This window comes from Saccharomyces eubayanus, chromosome IX (genome assembly GCF_001298625.1).
Source record: "Saccharomyces eubayanus strain FM1318 chromosome IX, whole genome shotgun sequence".
In the NCBI taxonomy this organism is placed as follows: Eukaryota; Fungi; Ascomycota; class Saccharomycetes; order Saccharomycetales; family Saccharomycetaceae; genus Saccharomyces; species Saccharomyces eubayanus.
Genome location: NC_030984.1, coordinates 311,074 through 333,009, shown reverse-complemented (window position 1 = coordinate 333,009; position 21,936 = coordinate 311,074). Strand labels below are relative to the sequence as shown.

The 21,936-nt window shown below is 39.2% G+C and overlaps 12 protein-coding genes across 12 annotated transcripts; 5 read left to right on the top strand and 7 right to left on the bottom strand.

Annotated features, from left to right (window-relative positions):
• Positions 1 to 123: 123 nt before the first annotated feature.
• DJP1 (Djp1p) lies at positions 124 to 1,419 on the bottom strand (the record flags this gene model as incomplete). The annotated part of the gene is made up of 1 exon (XM_018365892.1): positions 124 to 1,419. The coding sequence occupies one exon, from the start codon at positions 1,417 to 1,419 to the stop codon at positions 124 to 126; it is 1,296 nt and encodes a 431-aa protein (XP_018221610.1).
• A 274-nt stretch (positions 1,420 to 1,693) lies between these two features.
• Positions 1,694 to 3,880, bottom strand: AIM21 (Aim21p; the record flags this gene model as incomplete). The annotated part of the gene is made up of 1 exon (XM_018365891.1): positions 1,694 to 3,880. One exon carries the CDS (start codon positions 3,878 to 3,880, stop codon positions 1,694 to 1,696), a length of 2,187 nt encoding a protein of 728 aa, XP_018221609.1.
• A 506-nt stretch (positions 3,881 to 4,386) lies between these two features.
• On the top strand, positions 4,387 to 7,377 carry MPH1 (3'-5' DNA helicase; the record flags this gene model as incomplete). Its single annotated transcript, XM_018365890.1, has 1 exon — positions 4,387 to 7,377. The coding sequence occupies one exon, from the start codon at positions 4,387 to 4,389 to the stop codon at positions 7,375 to 7,377; it is 2,991 nt and encodes a 996-aa protein (XP_018221608.1).
• Positions 7,378 to 7,893: 516 nt separating this feature from the next.
• SGN1 (Sgn1p) lies at positions 7,894 to 8,646 on the top strand (the record flags this gene model as incomplete). Its single annotated transcript, XM_018365889.1, has 1 exon — positions 7,894 to 8,646. One exon carries the CDS (start codon positions 7,894 to 7,896, stop codon positions 8,644 to 8,646), a length of 753 nt encoding a protein of 250 aa, XP_018221607.1.
• A 670-nt stretch (positions 8,647 to 9,316) lies between these two features.
• On the bottom strand, positions 9,317 to 10,843 carry DI49_2779 (uncharacterized protein; the record flags this gene model as incomplete). The annotated part of the gene is made up of 1 exon (XM_018365888.1): positions 9,317 to 10,843. One exon carries the CDS (start codon positions 10,841 to 10,843, stop codon positions 9,317 to 9,319), a length of 1,527 nt encoding a protein of 508 aa, XP_018221606.1.
• A 526-nt stretch (positions 10,844 to 11,369) lies between these two features.
• Positions 11,370 to 14,210, top strand: INP51 (phosphoinositide 5-phosphatase INP51; the record flags this gene model as incomplete). Its single annotated transcript, XM_018365887.1, has 1 exon — positions 11,370 to 14,210. The coding sequence occupies one exon, from the start codon at positions 11,370 to 11,372 to the stop codon at positions 14,208 to 14,210; it is 2,841 nt and encodes a 946-aa protein (XP_018221605.1).
• Positions 14,211 to 14,299: 89 nt separating this feature from the next.
• On the bottom strand, positions 14,300 to 14,560 carry CMI7 (Cmi7p; the record flags this gene model as incomplete). Its single annotated transcript, XM_018365886.1, has 1 exon — positions 14,300 to 14,560. One exon carries the CDS (start codon positions 14,558 to 14,560, stop codon positions 14,300 to 14,302), a length of 261 nt encoding a protein of 86 aa, XP_018221604.1.
• Positions 14,561 to 14,821: 261 nt separating this feature from the next.
• On the bottom strand, positions 14,822 to 15,682 carry CFD1 (iron-sulfur cluster assembly protein CFD1; the record flags this gene model as incomplete). Its single annotated transcript, XM_018365885.1, has 1 exon — positions 14,822 to 15,682. One exon carries the CDS (start codon positions 15,680 to 15,682, stop codon positions 14,822 to 14,824), a length of 861 nt encoding a protein of 286 aa, XP_018221603.1.
• A 780-nt stretch (positions 15,683 to 16,462) lies between these two features.
• Positions 16,463 to 16,894, top strand: BET1 (Bet1p; the record flags this gene model as incomplete). The annotated part of the gene is made up of 1 exon (XM_018365884.1): positions 16,463 to 16,894. The coding sequence occupies one exon, from the start codon at positions 16,463 to 16,465 to the stop codon at positions 16,892 to 16,894; it is 432 nt and encodes a 143-aa protein (XP_018221602.1).
• A 146-nt stretch (positions 16,895 to 17,040) lies between these two features.
• EPS1 (protein disulfide isomerase EPS1) lies at positions 17,041 to 19,146 on the bottom strand (the record flags this gene model as incomplete). The annotated part of the gene is made up of 1 exon (XM_018365883.1): positions 17,041 to 19,146. One exon carries the CDS (start codon positions 19,144 to 19,146, stop codon positions 17,041 to 17,043), a length of 2,106 nt encoding a protein of 701 aa, XP_018221601.1.
• Positions 19,147 to 19,664: 518 nt separating this feature from the next.
• On the bottom strand, positions 19,665 to 20,825 carry YIA6 (NAD+ transporter; the record flags this gene model as incomplete). The annotated part of the gene is made up of 1 exon (XM_018365882.1): positions 19,665 to 20,825. One exon carries the CDS (start codon positions 20,823 to 20,825, stop codon positions 19,665 to 19,667), a length of 1,161 nt encoding a protein of 386 aa, XP_018221600.1.
• Positions 20,826 to 21,165: 340 nt separating this feature from the next.
• NAS2 (Nas2p) lies at positions 21,166 to 21,837 on the top strand (the record flags this gene model as incomplete). Its single annotated transcript, XM_018365881.1, has 1 exon — positions 21,166 to 21,837. One exon carries the CDS (start codon positions 21,166 to 21,168, stop codon positions 21,835 to 21,837), a length of 672 nt encoding a protein of 223 aa, XP_018221599.1.
• Between the last annotated feature and the right edge of the window lie 99 nt (positions 21,838 to 21,936).

The window sequence follows — 21,936 nt, the reverse complement described above, 5'->3', positions numbered from 1 at the left end:
TGTTCTTACTGAGACCAGTATTTTCAGTATTATTATCATCTTATATACATTACATTAGACTGGATACGGATAGTAAATGAATAAATACAACATGTCTAAGTATACGAGAGATAGTGATTATCTTTAGGTATGTTTTTTCTTTTTTGTAGCTTCTGCAACAAGCTCTTCAAAAATTTGTGCTTCTTCTTGTTCAACTTTTGTCCTGAAAGTCTTCTTGAAGACTTCGCCCAATAGCTTCATTGCTTCAGCCCTTCTGATTAGTGTTTTTTTACCCACCGAGTCATCTTCTAATACTTTGTTACAGACACCGCGTAAAGTGGATGTTATTTCATACTTAGAACCATGCCAAGCAGCTGATAATACTTTGCCCATTAACAGCTGCTCTTGTTGTGCTAATTCTTCGGTAGTTGGTTTTACCTGCTCATTTCCGTCTTTGTCTAACAAAGGTTTATCATTCGTACTCGCCTCTTTCATCTTTTCGAGCTCCTTCATAGTATTTTGTGCATCTATGGCTGCCGAAACGGTTCTCAATGTATCCATAAAGACACCCCCTTTTGCTTTCATAGAGTGGAATATACCGCCCATCCCGAATAAGTTCTGAGACGCAAGGAAAATTTCAGCCTTTCCGTAATAGACGTCACCTATTGTATGTAAAATGTCTAGACCAAAAGATTCCATTTTTAAAAGATTTGCCTCTTCCTCGAATTTTCTTTTGAAAGAATCTTTACAAGCATCATCATAGACACTTTCTGTTAGTATCGATAATCTCTCAATCAACGTTTTACTCAATTGTTCTATCCTCTTTTGCTTTTCTAATTCTTGTTCTTCTTCAAATTGCTCTAGTTTTGTCTTTTTTTTCTTTGTCTCTGTTCCTACTTGCTCATCTTTTTTGCTACCGTCGTGTACACTCAGGTCACTAGGATTTCCCTTTGCCTTATTGTTGCTTTCATTGTTATTAGCTGTTGTTGGCTCAGGAAGGGAAGCGGCATCAGCATCCGTTTTATTGCTTTCTGTAGATTCATCCTTTGGTTCTGTATTTTCCTTCTCCTTTTCGGCTTCATCAGCGGCACTTAATTCCTCAGTCTTCTGTAAATTCTTCAGTAGCATTAGTTCACCAATATAAGAGGCAAAGGCATCTCCACCGAAGATGACAGAGAATTGCTCGGCTGCATCTTCAAACCCACCTTGGGGTATAGCTTCTTTTCTCCCATATTTATCATATTTCACACGAAGCTCGTTGTCACCTAAAACCTGATAAGCTTCAGAGATAGCTTGAAACCTTTCGGTAGCCTTAGGATCATTAGGGTTCTTATCTGGATGCTCTTGAATAGATTTCTTCCTGTAAGCTTTTTTGATTTCTATGGCGGACGCCGTAGTAGATACGCCTAACAAATCGTAATATTCAGTGTCAACGACCATTCTTCCTCGAACAATAGTTTACAATCCCCCTTCCGACCACAAGAGTAACGTCCAATTTTGAAGTATGTTTTGTTTACCCACCGTGATGAATCTTCTCATTCGTTCTATTCGTTTTTACTTCCAATTAGCACAAAATTTAAGGTGTGCGGGTAAAAGAAAAACAAGAATCGTAATAGGAACAGATTTGATACGGCGCTACAATTAATAGTCTCTGACTTGCTCATTCATTCATATATTTTTTCATAAATGTATATATGCTGGATTTTTATACATATTATATAGTAGGTTCTAGTGTGGAGGGGGCGGACGTGTCATTCGAATGCAAAGCAGAATCGATGTCTTCGTAGCCACCCGAGAGTTCCGCCTCCATTTCCGATTCCATTAGGCCCTCCATTTGCTGTTCTAGTATCTCTGTCACATCATCTTGGTCTCTACTGGCAATARCCTCCGCTGGGGACAACGATTCTTCCCTTCCACCTTCGTTCTTACGCACGGTGGACGCCTGCGGCAACGGAGAAAGAGGTATTGGTTCAACATTGGCAGTAAGCTCTTTCTCTTCCTCCAGATCGATGGGATGAATAGCATTCACTGTCTCGTTCGGCGAGTGTTCTATTTCCGCCCTTGGAGTGTTTCCTGGCTTCATATCCGAGGTATTTTTTGGTTGCTCCTTTGGAAAAACTTCTGATTCCTTATCCGGAATAATATCTCCAGAACTCTCTTGTTTAGAGGGGATAGAGTAAACATGCCAAATGTTGAAGATTTCTATACCGTTTTTATTACCGTTTTCTTCAACCTTCTCCACAGCGGCAACTTTAGAAGGTAATTTACGTCCACGAGGCCCTCTGGCTCTCCTAGTGTTACTTAAAGGTGTGCTCCTTGCCTGTGGTTGTTCATGTTGCTCTCCTGTGGATTCAGTGCTAGGTGAGGACAACTTTTTTCCTAGAGAAGCTGGAAGCTGGCCGGGGTTTACCATACCAGGGAGCGCAAACAGCCCATTCAATTTGTTTGTAAAATCAGCCTTTACTGTGTTTCCAGCGGCAGAAGGATTCGATTCTTGCTTCGCGGTATCCGGTGAACTGATGGAAGATAGTGAAGGTTCGTTGTTTCGTAAATCTTGTTGTTGTTGCTTTTGTAACATTTCTTGAAAGGCTGCAATCCTTGAAGAAGGTTTCTTGGGGACTGGAGGTGGGGCACGTTTTCTGGGCCTTTCAACAGGGACTTTGGGGCTTGTATCTTTTGCTTCAATATCATCCTCAGTTGTGTCCTGCTCTTCTGGAAAGGGTTCATTTTCCTGGTTTGATGACTCTTCCTTCTTCACATCTGAATCGAGATCCTTCTTTGGTCTACTTTGTGGAACCACTGGAGTATTCTCCGGTCCACTCTTCAGTTGTGAAGAAACCTTCAAGCCGACCTCTGGAGTATTTTCTGGTTCAATCTCTAGTTGTGAAGAAACCTGCGAGTCAACTGCTGGAGTATTTTCCGCTTCACTCTTTAGTTGTGAAGAAACCTTTGAGTCGACGGCTAGAGTAACCGTTCCAGGAGAAGAAGGCTTTCCCTCCTGTAAGTCTTCTTTCGTATTGTTTTTAATTTCTAATTTTTCATTAGACCTGATACTTTCTTTTTGAGCCGGATTTTCATATAATTCTTTCTCTTGTTCTTCTTCGTGCTTCTCCAGCCCTTCGGATCTTGGTTCCGGGAGTTCAGTGGCATTTCCAGCTTCATCACCAGATCTAGTAGTTCCAGCTGAAACCGGAGCAGTATTATTACCCTCTTTCAAATCCCTGCCAACATCTAATGGTGGTGTAATGTCCTCAGGAGTAGTATTTTTACTCAATTCACCTCCAACATTTATATTATCGTCTGAAGCGGCTCTTACATCTTGTTGTCTAGTGCGCGTTTCAGAGTTACTAGTCTTTGTGATTTCATCACTGGACGAGCTCGCTAAATTCAAGGAAGGTTCAGCACCCTCGTCTACACTGCTATTTTCCTGTTTGTTGGTTTCCCGTGGAGACGGATCTGGAGTAAAAGAATCACTGTCACTTAACAATGGTCTTCTCTGTTGGTCTTTAGGGACGGCAGACATTTCTGCGTCTCCGCCTCGGGTAGTAGTCGTGCTCTTTTTCTTATGTACATTGTGTCTTGAAATGAAACTCTCAATCTCTTCCAGCTCCTTGCTGGTGTTATTCATTACATTATTCAGTTCTTCAGTCGTAGAACGTCTAATTGGCCTTTGTGATGGCATGTGGGGTAAACTGTCTGCAACCGCCTCACTCTCAAACGAAGTCATCGTCTTCGCTTTTAATATGGGCCTTTGCTTTGGAACAGCAGGCCCTTTTGTTGGTGTTGGAGGCTCACTATTCGTTTTCATACCTTCAGCCTCTTTACCAGGTAATGGAGTCAGTTCCACTGTTTTCTTCCTCGAAGGCCTTGAGGGTATTTTTGGGATATCGTCCGATGACATTGTGGAGACGGCTAAAATTTCCTTCACTCGCTGTTGGATCAACACTTTCTACAACACTGTGTTAAGAATAATATCTCATGTCAAAATCGTCAAGCTTTCTCCTTTTCCTTGTTTCGCGTTCTTGCAAAACAAGGCCCATTTCTTGGTACACGCGTAGGAAAGACCAGACAAAAGCAAGAAAATTTGTCATTAAGTGTGAACGTCCTATTATGAAAGGTCGATTCATGCACCCAAGCCATAAGACCCTTCAACTGGGACGATGGCCTTTTTCCTTGACATCATTTCTTATAGTGCTTATAAAATGGTCCAAACACCGGGTAATGGCGCCATTGTTTATTTGTAATTATATATATATATATATATATGTATGGGTATCTTTGAACAGATGTTCTTTCCAGTACTACAAGGGGAGTTAAGGTTCAGTAAGAATATATCAGCTCACATTAGTGTACCCAACATATCCCACTTTTCTTTTGTTTTGTTTTGCTCCCCCTTTTTTTTAACTGATGGCTAGTGCAGGTGATTGCTTTAGTGATTTTGAAGACGATGAACTAGATAAGCTGTATGAAAAGGCTATCAACAAGACCGTCCAAGAAACCGTAATAAGACGAGCCGTACCGGTCCAGAGAGATCTCAAAAACAACGTTTTGCCTGGTCAGAAAAGTGTATACGAAGAAATACAAAGAGATGTTAGTTTTGGCCCTACACATCATGAGCTGAATCATGATGCTTTATCTTTTTACGTGTATCCTACAAATTATGAGCTAAGAGATTACCAGTACACCATTGTTTATAAATCATTGTTGCAAAACACGTTATGTGCCATTCCAACAGGTTTGGGTAAGACATTCATAGCCAGTACTGTAATGTTAAATTATTTCCGTTGGACTAAAACCGCAAAAATTATTTTCACTGCTCCCACAAGACCCCTGGTGGCTCAGCAAATCAAGGCGTGCTTGGGTATAACAGGCATACCCTCGGATCAAACTGCCATTTTACTGGACAAAAGTAGGAAAAATAGAGAAGAAATTTGGGCTAATAAGAGGGTTTTCTTCACTACACCACAAGTGGTGGAAAACGATTTGAAAAGGGGTGTATTGGACCCCAAGGATATTGTGTGTCTTGTCATTGATGAAGCTCACAGAGCCACTGGTTCCTATGCCTATACGAATGTGGTTAAGTTCATAGACAGATTTAATTCATCATATAGGCTATTGGCATTGACCGCCACCCCGGGTTCTGATCTGGAAGGTGTACAAGAAGTGGTCAATAATCTAGATATTTCCAAGATTGAAATTAGAACTGAAGAGAGTATGGATATTGTCAAATACATGAAAAAAAAAACAAAGGAAAAGGWCGAAGTACCGCTTTTATTAGAAATTGAAGATATAATTGAACAATTGGGTATAGCAGTCAAACCTGTGCTTCGACAAGCAGTAGAACTGGGCATATACGAAGAATGTGACCCATCACAGATAAATGCCTTTAAGGCCATGCAGCAAAGTCAAAAAATCATTGCTAACCCCACCATACCTGAAGGAATTAAATGGAGGAATTTCTATATTTTGCAGCTTTTAAATAATGTTGGGCAAATGTTGAAGAGATTGAAAATTTACGGTATAAGGACATTTTTCAACTATTTTCAAAATAAATGTATGGAATTCACTACGAAATATAACCTAAAAAAATCTACTAATAAAACTGCGGCTGAATTCTACTACCATCCAATTTTGAAGAATATCAAAAAGCAATGTGAGCATTATCTAAATGATCCGAAATTTGTGGGCCATGGTAAACTACAATGCGTCAAAGATGAATTAATGGAATTTTTCCAAGAGAGAGGCTCCGACTCAAGGGTTATTATTTTTACAGAATTGAGAGAAAGTGCACTTGAAATTGTCAAATTCATAGACTCTATAACTGACGATCGAATCAGGCCTCATATTTTTATTGGACAAGCTCGTGCAAAGGAAGGTTTTGATGAAGTCAAATATACAAGGAAACATGCGCCAAAGGGGAGGAAGAAGGCCGAAAGGTTAAAAAGGCAAGAAGAAGATGAATCCTTGGAAGCTCAACGACGTAAGAATGTGGATAATGATAAATTTGAAAGAAGTGCAAGACGGACGGGGAGCTCGGAAGAAGCACAGATTAGTGGGATGAACCAAAAAATGCAAAAGGAAGTTATCCATAATTTTAAAAAAGGTGAATATAACGTCCTAGTTTGTACTTCTATTGGTGAGGAAGGTTTAGATATTGGTGAAGTTGATTTAATCATTTGCTATGATACTACAAGTAGTCCAATCAAAAATATCCAGCGTATGGGCAGAACCGGTAGAAAACGAGATGGTAAAATAGTATTACTGTTTAGTAGCAACGAATCATACAAATTTGAGCGAGCTATGGAAGATTATTCAAGTCTTCAAGGACTGATATCTAAACAGTGCATTGATTACAAAAAATCAGATCGAATAATCCCTGAAGATATCATTCCTGAATGTCGGAAGACCCTCATTACGATTAATGATGAGGACGAAGTAATTAATGAAATGGAGGATGTTGATGACGTTATTCGTTATGCTACTCAGTGTATGATGGGCAAAAAGCCGAAGGCAAAAAAGACTATAATAAGGAAAAAGAAGGTTAATGAAATTAAAAATAAGAAAAAATTTTTCATGCCTGATAATGTTGAAACAAATATTGTTAGTGCAAGCAGTCTACTCAATAAGTTTGTAGTGGACAAAAGTGGTGAGAAACAACTAGTAACAAAGAACGAAAACACTAATAAAAAAAGAAGAGTTTTCAAAGCTTTAGATGGTTTAGAGAATGATTCAACAGAGGAAGCTTCTTCTTCTCTGGAAACTGAGGATGAAGAAATGAGTGATAAGGATGATGATATGTTCATCGCCAATGTTCAAAACCTAGCCCCAAAAAAACTAAAACTTACTACTGACTATGATAGGAAGATTATAGCACAATCTAAAGATCCTTCTAATTTTGATAATCCTAGTATGGCTACATTTGTGAACGGTCACAGTTTCCCAATGAAAAGTGACAAGGAACTGAAAATTCCAGATTTGAAAGATATTAAAGAGCAGACGCATGCTCTTAACAGCACTGGTGACAAGAACAACCTTGCATTGAATTCAGATGAAAAGGATTTATTCAGGGATCACTATGTACCAGAAGGCGCTTCTTTTGAGGTTGAGCCAAATCTTCTACAGTTTAATAAGGAGGCCAACGTGCCACACTGCCAGAAGGTTTCCGGGGTCATCTCATTGTTCGATGATGAGAGGAATGATGATAAGAAGAGAACAATTGAGATGAACTACACCAAATGTTTGGCGAGAAACATGGTACGAGACATGCAAAAGGCCTCAGAAGCCCAAAATAAGAGTCAGACAGAAAATAGTAACAGTATCAGCTATGAATCATCTCAGTCTTTGACTTTATCGAATGCAGAATTGGATGATATACTAGGTTCAGATTCGGATTTTTAATGTTTGATTCTCATATTTTATTGCGTATCCACAACAACGTTTTTTTGATATAAATGTTTATGCACTTGTCAATATATAATTACATAATCATTAAGGACACTATTTTATTTTTAATTCCGCTATTTTCCTTCAAGCATAAAAAGTGCAGGTACATTAAACACCTACGAAACATAAAAATACATCCAAAAAAAAGGATAAAAAAGATAGAAGATCGTTAATAAGGAGTCTTGCTGCCATGAAACAGTAGTTTAAAGCACCCTTAAAATTGAACTAACTTTTCTTGTGATGATCATATTACTTATTGGGCATTTTTTAAATGAGAATCAATCATTCGTTAGCTAAAAAAAAAACCGCAACAAAATTTAGTACTCCGAAAATTAACCTTAAAGTACAACAAATCTCAAAATCACTTTTGATTAAATAAGCAACCTTTCGGTTTACACTTTAATTTCTCCCCTTCACTTAGATTGATCTTTACTGTCATATTTATAAGTATTATTATTTGCAACTGTTATTATGTCCCAAGAAGAAAAAGTCACTTCCAACACAACCTCAAGGGCTGAGACGTCGAACAATAAAAAAAGCAACAAACAAGAACTTGAGGTAGATGAGCTCGTAGGGAAACTGTCTATTGAAGGTGCCCCCCAGGTCTCACAAAAGTTAAGCAAAGAAGAGAAACACGCTTATCAACTTGAAGCTGATTCCCGTTCCATCTTCGTAGGCAACATTACGCTAGATGTTACCCCGGAACAAATTGAAGAGCTCTTCCAAGATTGTGGTGTAATAAAAAGGATAACACTACTTTACGATAGGAATACGGGTGCACCAAAAGGTTACGGATATATTGAGTTCGAAAGTCCAGCATATCGAGAAAAGGCTCTCCAGTTAAATGGAGCAGAACTAAAGGGTAAAAAAATTGCTGTATCCAGAAAAAGAACTAACATTCCAGGATTTAATAGGAACTACAACACACAAAACCAATACTTTCAACAATGGCAATGGAACTATCCTTTAATGGCCTATCCGAATCCCGACACATTCCCTTATTATCCACAGTATCCTCCAAACCAATCTCCTAATCAGAATTTTGGATATAATAAGAATGGATATTATAGAGGCCCATATACCAATAAAAACAGAAATCATCAAAAAAAGAATACCAGTAGTGCAAAAGATTCTTATAAGATTAGCAGACCTTCTTCCCAAAAATCCGTCATTATTCCAATGGATAATAGTAAAAATATCTCCCGGGATGAAGTTCCAGAATGAAAATCAAGGCTTCCATATGTATAATTAGTCGTTGATCTTGGGTAAGCTTCAGGCAGGGAGCCATCCCTGGCATTCATCAAAAATGATTTTTTTCAGAAAAAAAACAAAAATGAAAATGAATCAATAACCGAGATTACATAAAGAGAAGAACTCCTAGATCAACCCAAATTGTTTTTACTTTTTTTTATTAATTTTATAAATTGATATTTTTTTCGTGTCTGTACTATGTAGGCAGCTGCCACTATGGATAGTGTTTTATATAAACCATCCTAATGTTTTTGAGATTCTTGATTAATTTATGCTCATAACTACCTCTTGTCATATATCTATTGCGCCCAGCCAAAAAAAACTTATCTCGCGTTTTTCTTGAATGCAAAACTTTATTATAAGTTCGGAAAGCAAAACCAAAACAAAAATGTTAAAACAAATAAAAGTTTTTGAAAAAGATCTTATAAAAAGATAAAAGCATTAAGTTACATGCAACAAAAAAAACACGTGAGCTTTAAGACTTTTTTTACTTCTATTTATAACCTAAAGAATATGCTTTTTTTCAGACAACGCTTCCGGTTTTGAAAAACCATTTTATAGAAGAAAAAATATTTAATGCTAGTATAGGACAGTAATACATGACCGTAAAAGTATATAAGAATCGATACGAGTAGTTTGGAGATTACACTTCGAGCCCTAGTTCGGTCAAGATGTTGTCCAAAGTTTCCATATCTCTTCTATATTCAAGGTATCCAACTTGTTTCAAGTACTCTAAATCATCCTGGGTCTCAAATAGCTCCACATCATCCGGATCGAAGGAATATTTTCGGAGTAAATAGTATCTGATGTCATCCACCAACTCAATAGTGTCGGTTTCCTGGCGGAGCGAGATTCGTTCTGAACTTAAGACAATCGCCCTTTTAAGCTCCGGGTCGTTAGATAACTCTTGCAAATGGATAGCTATAAATTTAGCAGCAAATAATTCCAGTCGCTCCACTCTTGTCTCCCATGATAGATAGAGCACATCGAGAGCATTGTGCTGCTGAATAAAATCTTTTGATTGTGTGATAATTGTTGAAGCAATAGTTTTTAGACGGTCTTCTAAAAGTATATCTGCAAGTAACAAAACATCAACGGCATACGTCCATGGAATGTTCGTGCTATCAGCGTATAAATAGCGAATAATTATCTCAGCAACCTCAAATTCACAGTCAGGAAGTGTAAGTTGCGGAATGACGTTGTTGTGTTTTCCTGAAATATGCTTGGCCTTTACATATGTAACCTTCTCCTTAAAGTTGTTCGTGAACATTCTCTTAAAATATTCTGCACGGTTCAAAACGGCTAAATGGCAAGGGTATATTCGTAAATTGCCGCTTCGATTTCTTACTGATAGTTGGATATCCGGATATGCCGGACAGTCTCTCAAGGAAGTAGTTTGTTGCCTATCATCAACAACGTCAATGGCAGAGTTGAAAATACAATGGTTCACAAATTGTAAAAGTTGTTTTCTTACAACCTCTGTGAATTTATATTGATATTCTGACATCAGCCTAGACTTTTCCATAGGATTAGAAATATGCTTAGCTTTGTCTAAAAAATCTGGCAAGAGTTCCACATTGAATTCACTTGATAATTTTATAAGCTGGTCGTATTGCTCTGGCTGGATTACATGCAGGATAGGAATCAAGTAAAGAAATTTGAGAAAGATATCAAATATATCTGGGCGGACTTCAGTGAGAAGGACATTGTTTTCTGCCCATTCATTTGCTAGTTTTTCTGCCAAAACCTTGCTCCTCGCGCATAATAAGAACTTGTGTGCTGTGAATTGCTGATCATTTGCAAGTGTAAATGAAATATCTTTGTTAAGAAAGCTTTCATCATTATATATGGACGAAATATGAGTAGCGAAGGGTTGCTTAACATCTACGGCCTTGGAAATATCATAACTCAAAAGGGTATCTCTGATAGAGTCATTCAATGCCCCGTATATACAACGGGCTCCTTCATATCTATCTCTATCACAAACGGCTCCTCTTTGCAGTAGAAGTTTGACGACTCCCTCGTGGCCACAAAGACTAGCTAGGAAAAGTGGCGAGTTATCAAATTTATCCACACTATTTACATTCACACCGGTGGAAATCAGTCGGTCCACATTATCCATATCACCTGTTCGGCATGAATAGCATAGTTCCTCGAAATTTAAATCCATTAATTTCTTCGCCGTAAACTTACTAAACTCTTTTTTTCGAAGTACTGCCGTACTGTCCTTTTAAAGTATTCGTATTGAAGAGGTTGCTTGAGCTCTCGTTAAAAATCCGACTGTTAGCACACAATGGCAAATAAATTGAACATGTCCATTATCTTGGTTCTACGCACTATTATTTTACTCAAAAAGGTGTGGGTGTCTTAAGACTGAGGAGTAAGCGGTATCATTTGTGGGCTTCTTGATCTAACAAATCGAGTGTTAACTCAATGCTTGAAATACTCTGTTAATAGAAGCTTTTTCGAGATCTTACGCTCTTTTGATCTCCTTTTTTACATTCTTCGTTTTCCTTTTCGTATTTGTAGCATTGCGTAATTGCTAAACGAATTCCTTTAACAAGCATTTGTAAACCGGAAGGCTGTGGAAAAAATACGGATATATATCAACAGTTGATCTGCATTGTGAATTGGAGTTAGTGAGTACGGATATAGAAGTGTACTAAGCATATGGACTCAAACTATCCCACATCAAAATGAAACTGTTCATCGGTAGAAAAACACGTTCGGTTGTCATCTCTTCCAATAATTACTGTTTATCGTTTCAACGACTGCGCAGCATACCAGGAGCCAGTTCCCAGCAGCGTCAACTAAGTAAAAATCCTAGCGTAACTATAAAATCTTTCCCTGATACAGACCTCTCAAATGATAATAACTATATCGAAGTCAAAAGCTGCATATTCAATGGGTTATTGGGGCTTGTGTGTCTCAATGGTGATATATATGTCGCCGTTATATCTGGTGTCCAGAATGTTGGATTTCCTAGATGGAAATTAGTAGATCACCAAGTAAGGCCGTCAGAGAACATTTATAAAATATTAGATGTCGATTTTTACAGTTTAGAAAATGACGTTTTTGATTACCTCCTTTATGAAAGGTCAGAACAAAACTACGATAAATTGATCCACGAACATCCCTGTGGTCCCTTGAAGAAACTGTTTAGTGATGGAACATTTTATTATTCTAGAGATTTCGACATCTCAAACATCGTAAAAAACCACGGTTCATCACATAACTTGGAATACACTGTGGATAACCAAGATTTATCCTTCATTTGGAACGCTAATTTGGCTAGTGAGGTTATCAATTGGAGAAGTAAAATTTCGAATGAAGAGAAACAACTCTTTGCAAATGCGGGTTTCTTAACGTTTGTTATTCGAGGTTATTGCAAGACAGCGTTAATAGAAAACGGCCCAAATACAGCCTCCATAACTATCATTTCCAGGATCTCAACTGAAGGTAAGCAGGATACGCTCGAATTAGAGGGCATTAGTGAAGACGGAAAGATTTCCTTGTTTGTCGAAACTGAAATTGTGGTAACCACAGAAAAGTTCATTTTTTCCTACACTCAAGTAAACGGAAGCATTCCTCTTTTTTGGGAATCTGTGGAAAGTCAGCTGTTGTATGGGAGGAAAATCAAGATAACGAAGGATCCTATCGAAGCTCAAGGAGCCTTTGACAGGCATTTTGATAATCTAACATCAAAGTACGGTGTCGTTAGTATTGTTAATATTATAAAACCGAAAAGCGAGTCACAAGAAAAGCTAGCACTGACATACAAGGATTGCGCTGAATCAAAAGGAATAAAAATAACAAATATAGAATACAGCTCTAGTGTTCTAACGAAATCTCCCCATAAACTGCTTTATTTGCTAAAACAAGATATTTACGAGTTCGGCGCCTTTGCGTATGATATCTCCAGGGGCATCTATTTTGCAAAACAAACGGGTGTGATAAGAATAAGTGCATTTGATTCAATTGAAAAACCCAACACAGTTGAAAGGTTAGTGAGCAAGGAAGTCCTTGAGTTGACTACCAATGAAATCGATGTATTTGAGCTTACTTCTCCATTCTTAGATGCCCATGATAAGCTGTGGTCAGAAAACTATTACTGGCTTGATCGAACATACACCAAGCATACAAAGAGTTCTGGAAAGTACACGAAAGTTTATTCGAAATTGTTTGGTTCGCGAGTTAGATTATACGATCCGCTACACATCTACATCTCTCAGCACTTAAAGCAACTAAGGACAAAATATACCTTTGAGAAAGATATCTCAATATTTGCAGGGACATTTAACATAAGTGGGAAAATCCCTAAAGATGATATAAAGGATTGGATTTTTCCAAAGTCAATGTCTACGGATGATGAAATGGCTGATCTTTATGTGATAGGATTGGAAGAGGTGGTGGAACTTACCCCTGGCCACATCCTTGCTACGGATCCATACGTCCGCCAATTTTGGGAAAAGAAGATACTGACTTTATTAAATGGGCCTGGACGTAAAAAGAAATATGTTCGTTTATGGAGCACGCAGTTGGGTGGTATTTTGCTTCTCTTATTCATGAAAGAGACAGAATATTCGAAAGTCAAGCATATCGAAGGGGATGTAAAAAAAACCGGCTTTGGTGGGATGGCTTCGAATAAAGGAGCCGTCGCAGTCAGTTTCAAATATTCCGCTACAAAGTTTTGCGTACTGGTGTCACATTTAGCGGCAGGGTTAGAAAATGTTGAACAGAGACACAATGACTATAAAACAATCGCAAAAAGCATTCGATTTTCAAGAGGACTACGAATAAAGGACCATGACGCAATTATTTGGATGGGTGATTTCAATTACAGGATATTGATGTCAAATGAAGATGTTAGGCGAAAAATTGTTTCTAAAGAGTATGCCGGTTTATTTGAAAAAGATCAGCTTAATCAGCAAATGATAGCCGGTGAATCATTCCCTTATTTCCACGAAATGGCAATCGATTTCCCGCCTACCTATAAATTTGATCCTGGTACAAAAAACTATGATACCAGTGAAAAAATGAGGATACCAGCTTGGACTGACCGGATTCTAAGCAGAGGAGAAGTATTAAAACAATTGGAATATAGATGTTGTGAAGATATCGTGTTTTCCGATCATCGACCAGTATATGCAACATTCAGGGCCAGAGTGACTGTGGTTGATGAACAAAAAAAGACTACTCTGGGTACACAAATCTACGAGAGAATTATGGAAAAATTAGAAGGGTTGGATGATGATGAGAAAATTGCAGTTCTAAGTGATGACGCATTTGTTATTGACAGTATTGAGGGCAACGATGCGATAGCTGGGCCTACGCACTCTCCAACACCAATTCCTGAACCGAAAAGAGGCAGAAAATTACCACCACCTAGTTCAGACTTGAAAAAATGGTGGATCGGGAACGGGAAGCAGGTTAAAGTGGTTCTTGACGTGGACCCAGAAGTTTATATGATCAACCCAGAGAGGGATCCCAACCCTTTTATCGAGAACGAAGATGAAACGCTTTTTATAGAAAGATAAGTTAACGATTACTAGTGAACAGATATTATATAGTATTTTCTATATAGGTTTCCTTTTTCTTTGGCCTACACTACTGTTAGAAATACTCTCTACTTCTGGCCAGATTCCTTCGCCAAACCATCGTTATCCTTGTGCAAACCTTCTAACTGAACTAATAGAGAGTCCATTTTCTTTTCCATTTCATCCAGCTTAAGCTCGACTTCCGATATCTTCTCTTCTCCTCCTTTAATAAGGTTTAAAACCTCTAGAATATCTTTTGCTCCTGCATCATTGACATCTTCAGGTGTTTCACGAGTCATACTATCGACCAATGAATAAACTCTTGCCCACTTAATACCTCTTCCTGACATCTTTACCACCGATTAAGAATGCTCGTTCCTAGATGAAATGATCAAATAATCGACTTTTTTACCAGTTGTTTTACCCGGAACCTACTTTCTTTATCATCCATAATCCAAAGCGCAAGCTGTACATAGTATTAGTATTTAAAGTTCATTCTTACTCAAAAAATAATGCACCTCAACTCGACCACTGAATCACAAGTACATACAAATATGTATATATATGTAGCCAGATCCTCTTGTATCCTCAAAGTAGGGATCTATTCACTATTAATCGTGTTTCTCCGCAACACGAGATGTAATGTCTTGTTCTCTTAGTGTATCCATAATTTTTTTGAAAATAGGGCATAAAGGGGATTCTTTGTACATTTCTACCAGCGTCTTTTCACTCGATGTTTGGTTTTCTATCATCTCTACAAATTTTGGATCTATAGGAACGTTGCCTAGATATGGAACAGAGAATTGTTCGGATAACCTTTTCCCCCCTCCACTAGAAAAGATATTTGTACACTCTGCACAGTATGGGCATATGAATCCTGACATATTTTCGATTATACCAAGGATCTTTAGGTCAACTTTTTTGCAGAAGTTGATTTCTTTTTTGACATCAGCAGTTGCCACACCCTGCGGTGTAGTCACTACGATGCCACCATCTGGGTTAGAATATCTCAGCTCCTCCGCAATTGAAATGTGTTCATCTGAGGTTCCTGGGGGCGTATCAATTAACAGGTAATCCAGTTCACCCCAGGCGACGTCTGAGATGAACTGCTTTATCATAGAAGTCTTTTTAGGGCCCCTCCATATCACACTGTTGCCCCTGTCACCTAACAAAAACCCCAGTGATATTACACTAAGAGAACCGGTGGAACCGGTCTCAACTTTCACGGGTTGCCAGCCCTCAGAGCCTTGATAAATAGATTTATTTTCTATGCCAAACATTCTAGGTAAAGACGGTCCGGTCAAGTCGATGTCTAGGACCCCCACTCTGAGACCCATGCTGCAAAGGGTCAGTGCTGTTTGTGTGGTCACCGAGCTTTTACCAACACCACCCTTACCGGAAAGTATCAAAATGATATGTTTGATTTCTGCCAAAGAGGCTGCTGGGACACCCATTTCTTGTTCTTCCGCCATTTCCCACCTGTTATTTTTGTTTGTGTGAGTGGATGATTTATTATGTATACGTTTATTTAGTCACCTTTCCATTCCTTTCAAATCAATACTGGAAAACTATGTTAACTTCAATAAAGTATCTATCTCAATTCCCTTCCATTTAGTATTACTGCCCGATGACCCGTCTAATGTGATCCTCCAAATATTGCCAATAAACATCACTGTGTATTAGTTACTAGAAGTTTTCAAGAGCAAGTAATGAAACGACTTTCAACCGTATCCTGTGGGATTTCAGTAAGGTCTAAATATAGCTTAACCCAAGTTGCTTTTTACTCGTGACAACTCGATATCAAAGCTAAAAAATATTTGCAGTCAAGGAACTAATTCTGAAATTTGTGCACCTTTCATAATATTCAACAGGAATCTAGTCACAGCACTTTATGTGATACAGGTCACCATTGATAAAAGTTGCGTGGAAAGTCGGAATCGCCCTTTTTTTTATTAGTATTATCCATTACGAATCATCGATGAATGGCTGATGATCGAGTTTTTTCACCATCTCGCGCCCTTTGCCAAGGAATGGTGGAAAATAAACATAGTTAGTATACTTAGAAAATGTTGGATGGTGTAGCTAAAAACGGTTGAATAGCCCTATAAGACGAGGCAATACAGAATGAGTTCAAGGTATGAAAAGATGTCGGGCTGTTCTACATTTTAATAGGCCTTTTTTCCAACATTTTTAGCAGCATTTCGATACTGGGGAATGGGCAATTCATAAGCGAATCGGATTTACTAACTATAATGAAATTATGTAGATTTACAGGGGGCAACGCTTATCAACGTGATACTGGTAGGACACAATTGTTTGGAACGCCAGATGGTTCAAGTAATCTCGATGACACTGCTTCTTCATCGTTTGGTAGTACGGGGAAACTAGACTACTCTCAAAGCAATTTGGCATCACTAGAATCTCAAAGTGAAGAACAAATGGGAGCCATGGGTCAAAGGATAAAAGCTTTAAAATCATTATCATTAAGAATGGGCGACGAAATTAGAGGAAGTAATCATACGATTGATCAGCTTGGTGACACTTTCCACAACACCTCCGTCAAACTAAAAAGAACCTTCAGCAGTATGATGGAAATGGCCAGGAGATCAGGAATTAGCATAAAAACATGGTTGATAATATTTTTTTTTGTAGGCTTGCTTTTCTTCTGGGTGTGGATTATATAGACATTTGCATTTGTACATTAAAACAAACTAAAAACCAGTGACGTTATATGAATAGTGAATTATTAATACGTATACATATATATGAAGGGTGTTATGATAGCATCATAAAATACCGGAAATTTCATCTCTGTAATTATTTGTACAGTCTAGTCTTGATTTTGCTTCTTCTCTAAGTTCCCTAAGATGCCGACTGCATTTCTCTTCGAATGATAGTTCCTCCTTACTTTATATTTTCTGTAAAAAGAGGGGCTTTTAAGGATTATGATAATCAAAATAATGATACAAAGATAGCCGTAAATGCCGTTCTGATGGACTATGTCTAAGAAGCTAAAAGCGTTGTGGAATGGAGAATTCATCAATCTCCCCTTCATTTTAGAGCTGTACAAGGCCTTCGATGGAATATTTAGAGAGACAAATGCCTCTCTTAGTAAGAGAGGCTCATTGGCCGTTAAAGTATTACCAAAATTATCTTTTGTATAATAGAAGTTGTTTGATTTGTCAATTATAATGACATCTCCAACCTTGTGGTCTCCCGTTATACCAAATCTTCTAAAAAACTTTTTCTCTTTGGAAAGATCTAAATAACCCAACAATAATTTCTTATTGTCTATATGAGGAATTTCTTCACGCATCTTATCAACAATTTTGTCGGCTGGTGTCTTTTTCTCCTTTAGTAGCTTAATACTGTCAGCTTTCTTCGTTCTTTTTTCATTTATTTGTTCAAAGTTATTTTCCATACGAACATGTTCGTAATCGAAGCTCGCGAGAAGAAGCTTACGGATAAGTGTATTACTTCCCTTAATTTGCTTACCACTACCAGTACTTACTAATTGAATGGCTAAATTACTGTAACTTTCAGTTTGGAATGACATCCACTCCCTCAAATTAGAAGAGGTGATTTCTGTCGCCAAGGGATTGGAATACTTTTGCACCCATTTCATAATTTCCTCGACATTTCTCATTTCTGTTGTCGAATAACCGGGGTAAACATGTGATACGAAGTCGCCATCTTTGAACATAAAGAAAGTTGGCAGTTGTGTAACCGTGTTCATGGTAAAGTATTCTTCATTAAAATCCTTTTGAGCTTCACCGGTGTTGTAATCGTTAATCAATTTATACATATTTTCAAAAATATCGCGAGATAGGCCTATCAAATTTTTGTCAATCTGGTGTAAATAAATATTTGGAATCTTAGAAAGAGGCTCAATCAGATATTCTAAAATGTCAAAGTCTTCAACCACGACAGTTTCGGGGTCATATGCAAAGACCAAGTGAATATCATTGTTGAACGATGCTCCCTTTTCTGGTACAAAGTCGATTTCCCTAGCCACTTTTTTAAGTTCTTCTTCCGTTATATTCGGGAACTGACTGTTGGCAAAAGTCCTTCTGGCAAAATCCACATAATCGTTTGACTTCACGGAGAAGTCCTTTGGATAATCGATTAAATTATTTGAAGTTTTATTGGGTAAAACCAATGCCACTTTGGGTTCTCTATCCGCCCTGTGGTTGGTTATTTTCACCAGGTCGGAAAACCCTAGTTCCTTACAAAGCGTTGGGTTGGATTCGCAATTCACGTGGCCTGACTTTATATCTTCCACAACCAATTGCCGGGAAACGATTTTCCAAGTTCTTTGGAATTCATGACATTTGTCACAATTCTCGAAATTTACAGAATCATCACTATCTTTCAGATTTTTGGTTGGCCAGAAGGAAACCAAGTATGGCCTATCGGCCTTACCAGCAATCAGCTTGATAAAATCAAAACCTTCGAGATGCTGACTTTGACTTAAGGCAGAATCCAAATCCATGTCGAGGTTATCTGGGTCCATAGACTCCCTACGCGCAAACGCCATCAAAGACTCTTTGGTTTTTGGATTTTCAGTAAACGATTTCAGGTATCCTGACGGATTATAAAGTCTAACATCAGGAAAGAATTTAATATCTTCCTCTGAACATAAATCTGCACTCTCGATACAATTGACTTGTAAAAAAGTTATATTGAGTTTCTTGCCTTCATCTCTAAATTCATCCCACGTCTCCATCCAGATAGGTTCCAAGTTCTTGCAATGGGAGCAGTATGGACTATAGAAGTCGATAATATGCAGCCCCTTGGACAGCTCTTCTTTGAAGTTATTTTTGTTCAAGGGCTCAGGAAATCCTTCGGGTGGTTCAGCAGCAGTTACTGTGAGGGCTATAAGAAGAGTTATGAAAGGCAGGAAGGCCAATAGGTGCCTTTTCAAATGTGTTGTCATGGTTGTTTTACTGAGTGAGCTTATATCAAACTTAACTTCTCAAAATCAAAGGCAGACAAAGAGACAAAAAAAGGAAGAGGGGGGAAAATCTGATTATGAACACGAGCAAATGGCACACGTATCCTGATAGTGATGTCTTCACTAGTCTGTGTTGTTTCTCTGCTCCGCATCAGGTTTAATCGATCATTTTGTTTGCACCTGTTTTCGCTTCAAAAATGCGGCCCATACTGAACATGATGCTATATGCCCCATTATGGTAGTCATAATGTAAAATGGCGTCAGGTAGATGACCAGTGTAGAATGTTGTCAAGTGCTTGAGAATGTATAGGTATATCGTCTATATATTTTTGTGTATATGTATGTGTATGTGTGGGGAGTTTAGCTGGTGGCGAATGCAGTTTGTTTGAATATTTGGGAGGAAGAGATCATCTTTTCGTAAGATATATTTACAAGCTGTATTTGCGGGTGAGTGCGTGACCGTAATGCACGTTCGGTATTAAATGCCTCTTGTAAATTGTTTATATTGCCACAGAGTTAATGTTTTCCAGGCGATTTCTAAAATATTCAAAGGACACTAGAGTGATTGCAGAAGCCGGAATGGTTCGTATTAGGTTCGTAGTAAAACCGGAATAGAATCCCTTGAGCCCTTCCTGTGCATATGTTGCCTTGATCAACGGGAACAACCGTCGTTGAATGGAGTCTGGTATGTCCGACTTTAATTGCATCCTGGTTCGTAAGATTTCGTGTGGATACGTAACTGTTGATGCGATCATTTTGGACACGGATGACGCCATGATCAACCGTTGTAGGTCAATGGATGTTCCGTTATCTGCCCGGGAATAGCAATGGAATCTTATCTTCAACTCTTCGTATATAGGAAAATGGATAGCCACATGGAACAATCCTAACAATGAGGGGACCAGCCCCGCATACAGTGCTTTAAAACCTTCCTGGGAAGATATTTTCTTGAGCGCATCGAACGTACCCCTGTAATGGGTAGGATGCTCCCCGAGGTTTGATTGCAACATGAGTCTTGTCTTCACCACCCAAATTGGGTTGGTCAGCGTAGTGGATGCGGCCCCCGCTGTGATGGCAGCACACGATTGAGCGATGAAGTCGAACTGGGTGAAAACACCATGGAAGAATTTCTTGCTGACTTCGTACACGGAGAAGTATATCATCCAAGTAGGGAAATAACCCAGGACTATCGGCACCAGCCCTTTGTATAGCCCCTGTGGGCCCTCATCTCTTACTATGGTGCTCAAGGTCCCCAGGATTCCCCTGTAGTAAGGGTTCTCAAACCGAGTTTGTAGACCCTGTGCTTGCAGTCGTGTTTTAGCAACGTCGAGGGGACACACTGCCACGCCCGATAAGAACCCAGCAATGGCGCCTGAAAGAGCAGTGATCTGCGTCGAGGACAAGGACACAGGACTGCTCCGCAGCGTGGTCCCGGCGATGGAGTCCATGCTGTTGTTCTTCTGGATGGGCTCGATGATGTCCGCGGAGGATAGTTGTGAGGCATGATCAGGGAATATCAGTTGTTCTTCATGCAGCAACAGGGGCTTTTCGTGCTCTGCAGTATGCTGCCGCTTGGGCAGCACACTGCAGGTGGGGACGGGATTATCAGCCTGCGTCATGGTGCCAGTAACTGCTCTCTTTAGTACTGTTATCGCAGCCATTGCGACTGCCTGTGGTAGCAATTCTTTTCAGAACTCAATAAGGATAGGCCGGTGGGTAACCCCTAGAAACGGCTGCTATTGGACCATATTGTGATGGGCTCGTTAAAATGGTCCTTGGGGCTGGTAATTGGTCTGGGAACAGCTTGTTGGTCTGGTCGTGTGGGTCTTCCTGGTGGCCAGCACTTGGTGCTGATGGGATTACTGTTCTTTGTGTGCGCCCTGGTGTGTTCTGCAAGGCTCAACTCATCATGGTTGATATTAGATAATAAAGGGAAAAAAATGGAATAAAAGGAACCCAGGAGATGTGGTACCAGAGTGGAAGAAGCAAGACCAGATCACGATGGAGGAGAAAGAACTAAGCGATTTGTTGGCCAATGTCAAGATAGACMCGAGTCTGGCGTCGAGGATAGACCAGATGGATGACTTCAAACTAGCGGAATTGATGGTGTTAAAGACGGATATCGAGGCCCAGCTGGAGGCTTATTTCAGCGTGCTCAAGGAGCAGGGTATTGGTATGGATTCTGCGCTAGTCACGCCAGATGGGTATCCTCGCTCGGATGTAGACGTGCTGCAGATCACCATGATCAGAAAGAACGTCAATATGCTGAAGAACGACTTGAACCACCTTTTGCAAAGGTCACATGTCCTGTTGAATCTGCACTTTGATAGAATGAACGTCAAGACTCACCAAACGGTGGACGGCAATGATAGGGGCGACGAAGATCGACCCATCCAGTACACTATCCCCTTTGCCTTCATCAGTGAGGTCGTTGCAGGCAGTCCATCGGATAAAGCTGACATTCAGGTCTATGATAAGCTGATTTCGATTGGCAGTGTGCATGCAGCAAATCATTCCAAACTACAAAACATTCAGATGGCTGTCATAAAGAATGAAGACAAGTCATTGCCTGTTCGTCTCTTGAGAGATGGGAAAATTCTCACCACGTCGCTGACACCTTCTAGGAACTGGGACGGCAGGGGTCTTTTGGGCTGCAGAATACAAGAATTGTGAGTAAAATCTAAAGAGAAGAAAAGCTTCATTATTCAATAAAGTTATAGTTATTATCATTTCTTTTTATACTACTTGCATATCGCCTGCGTTATTTGACCT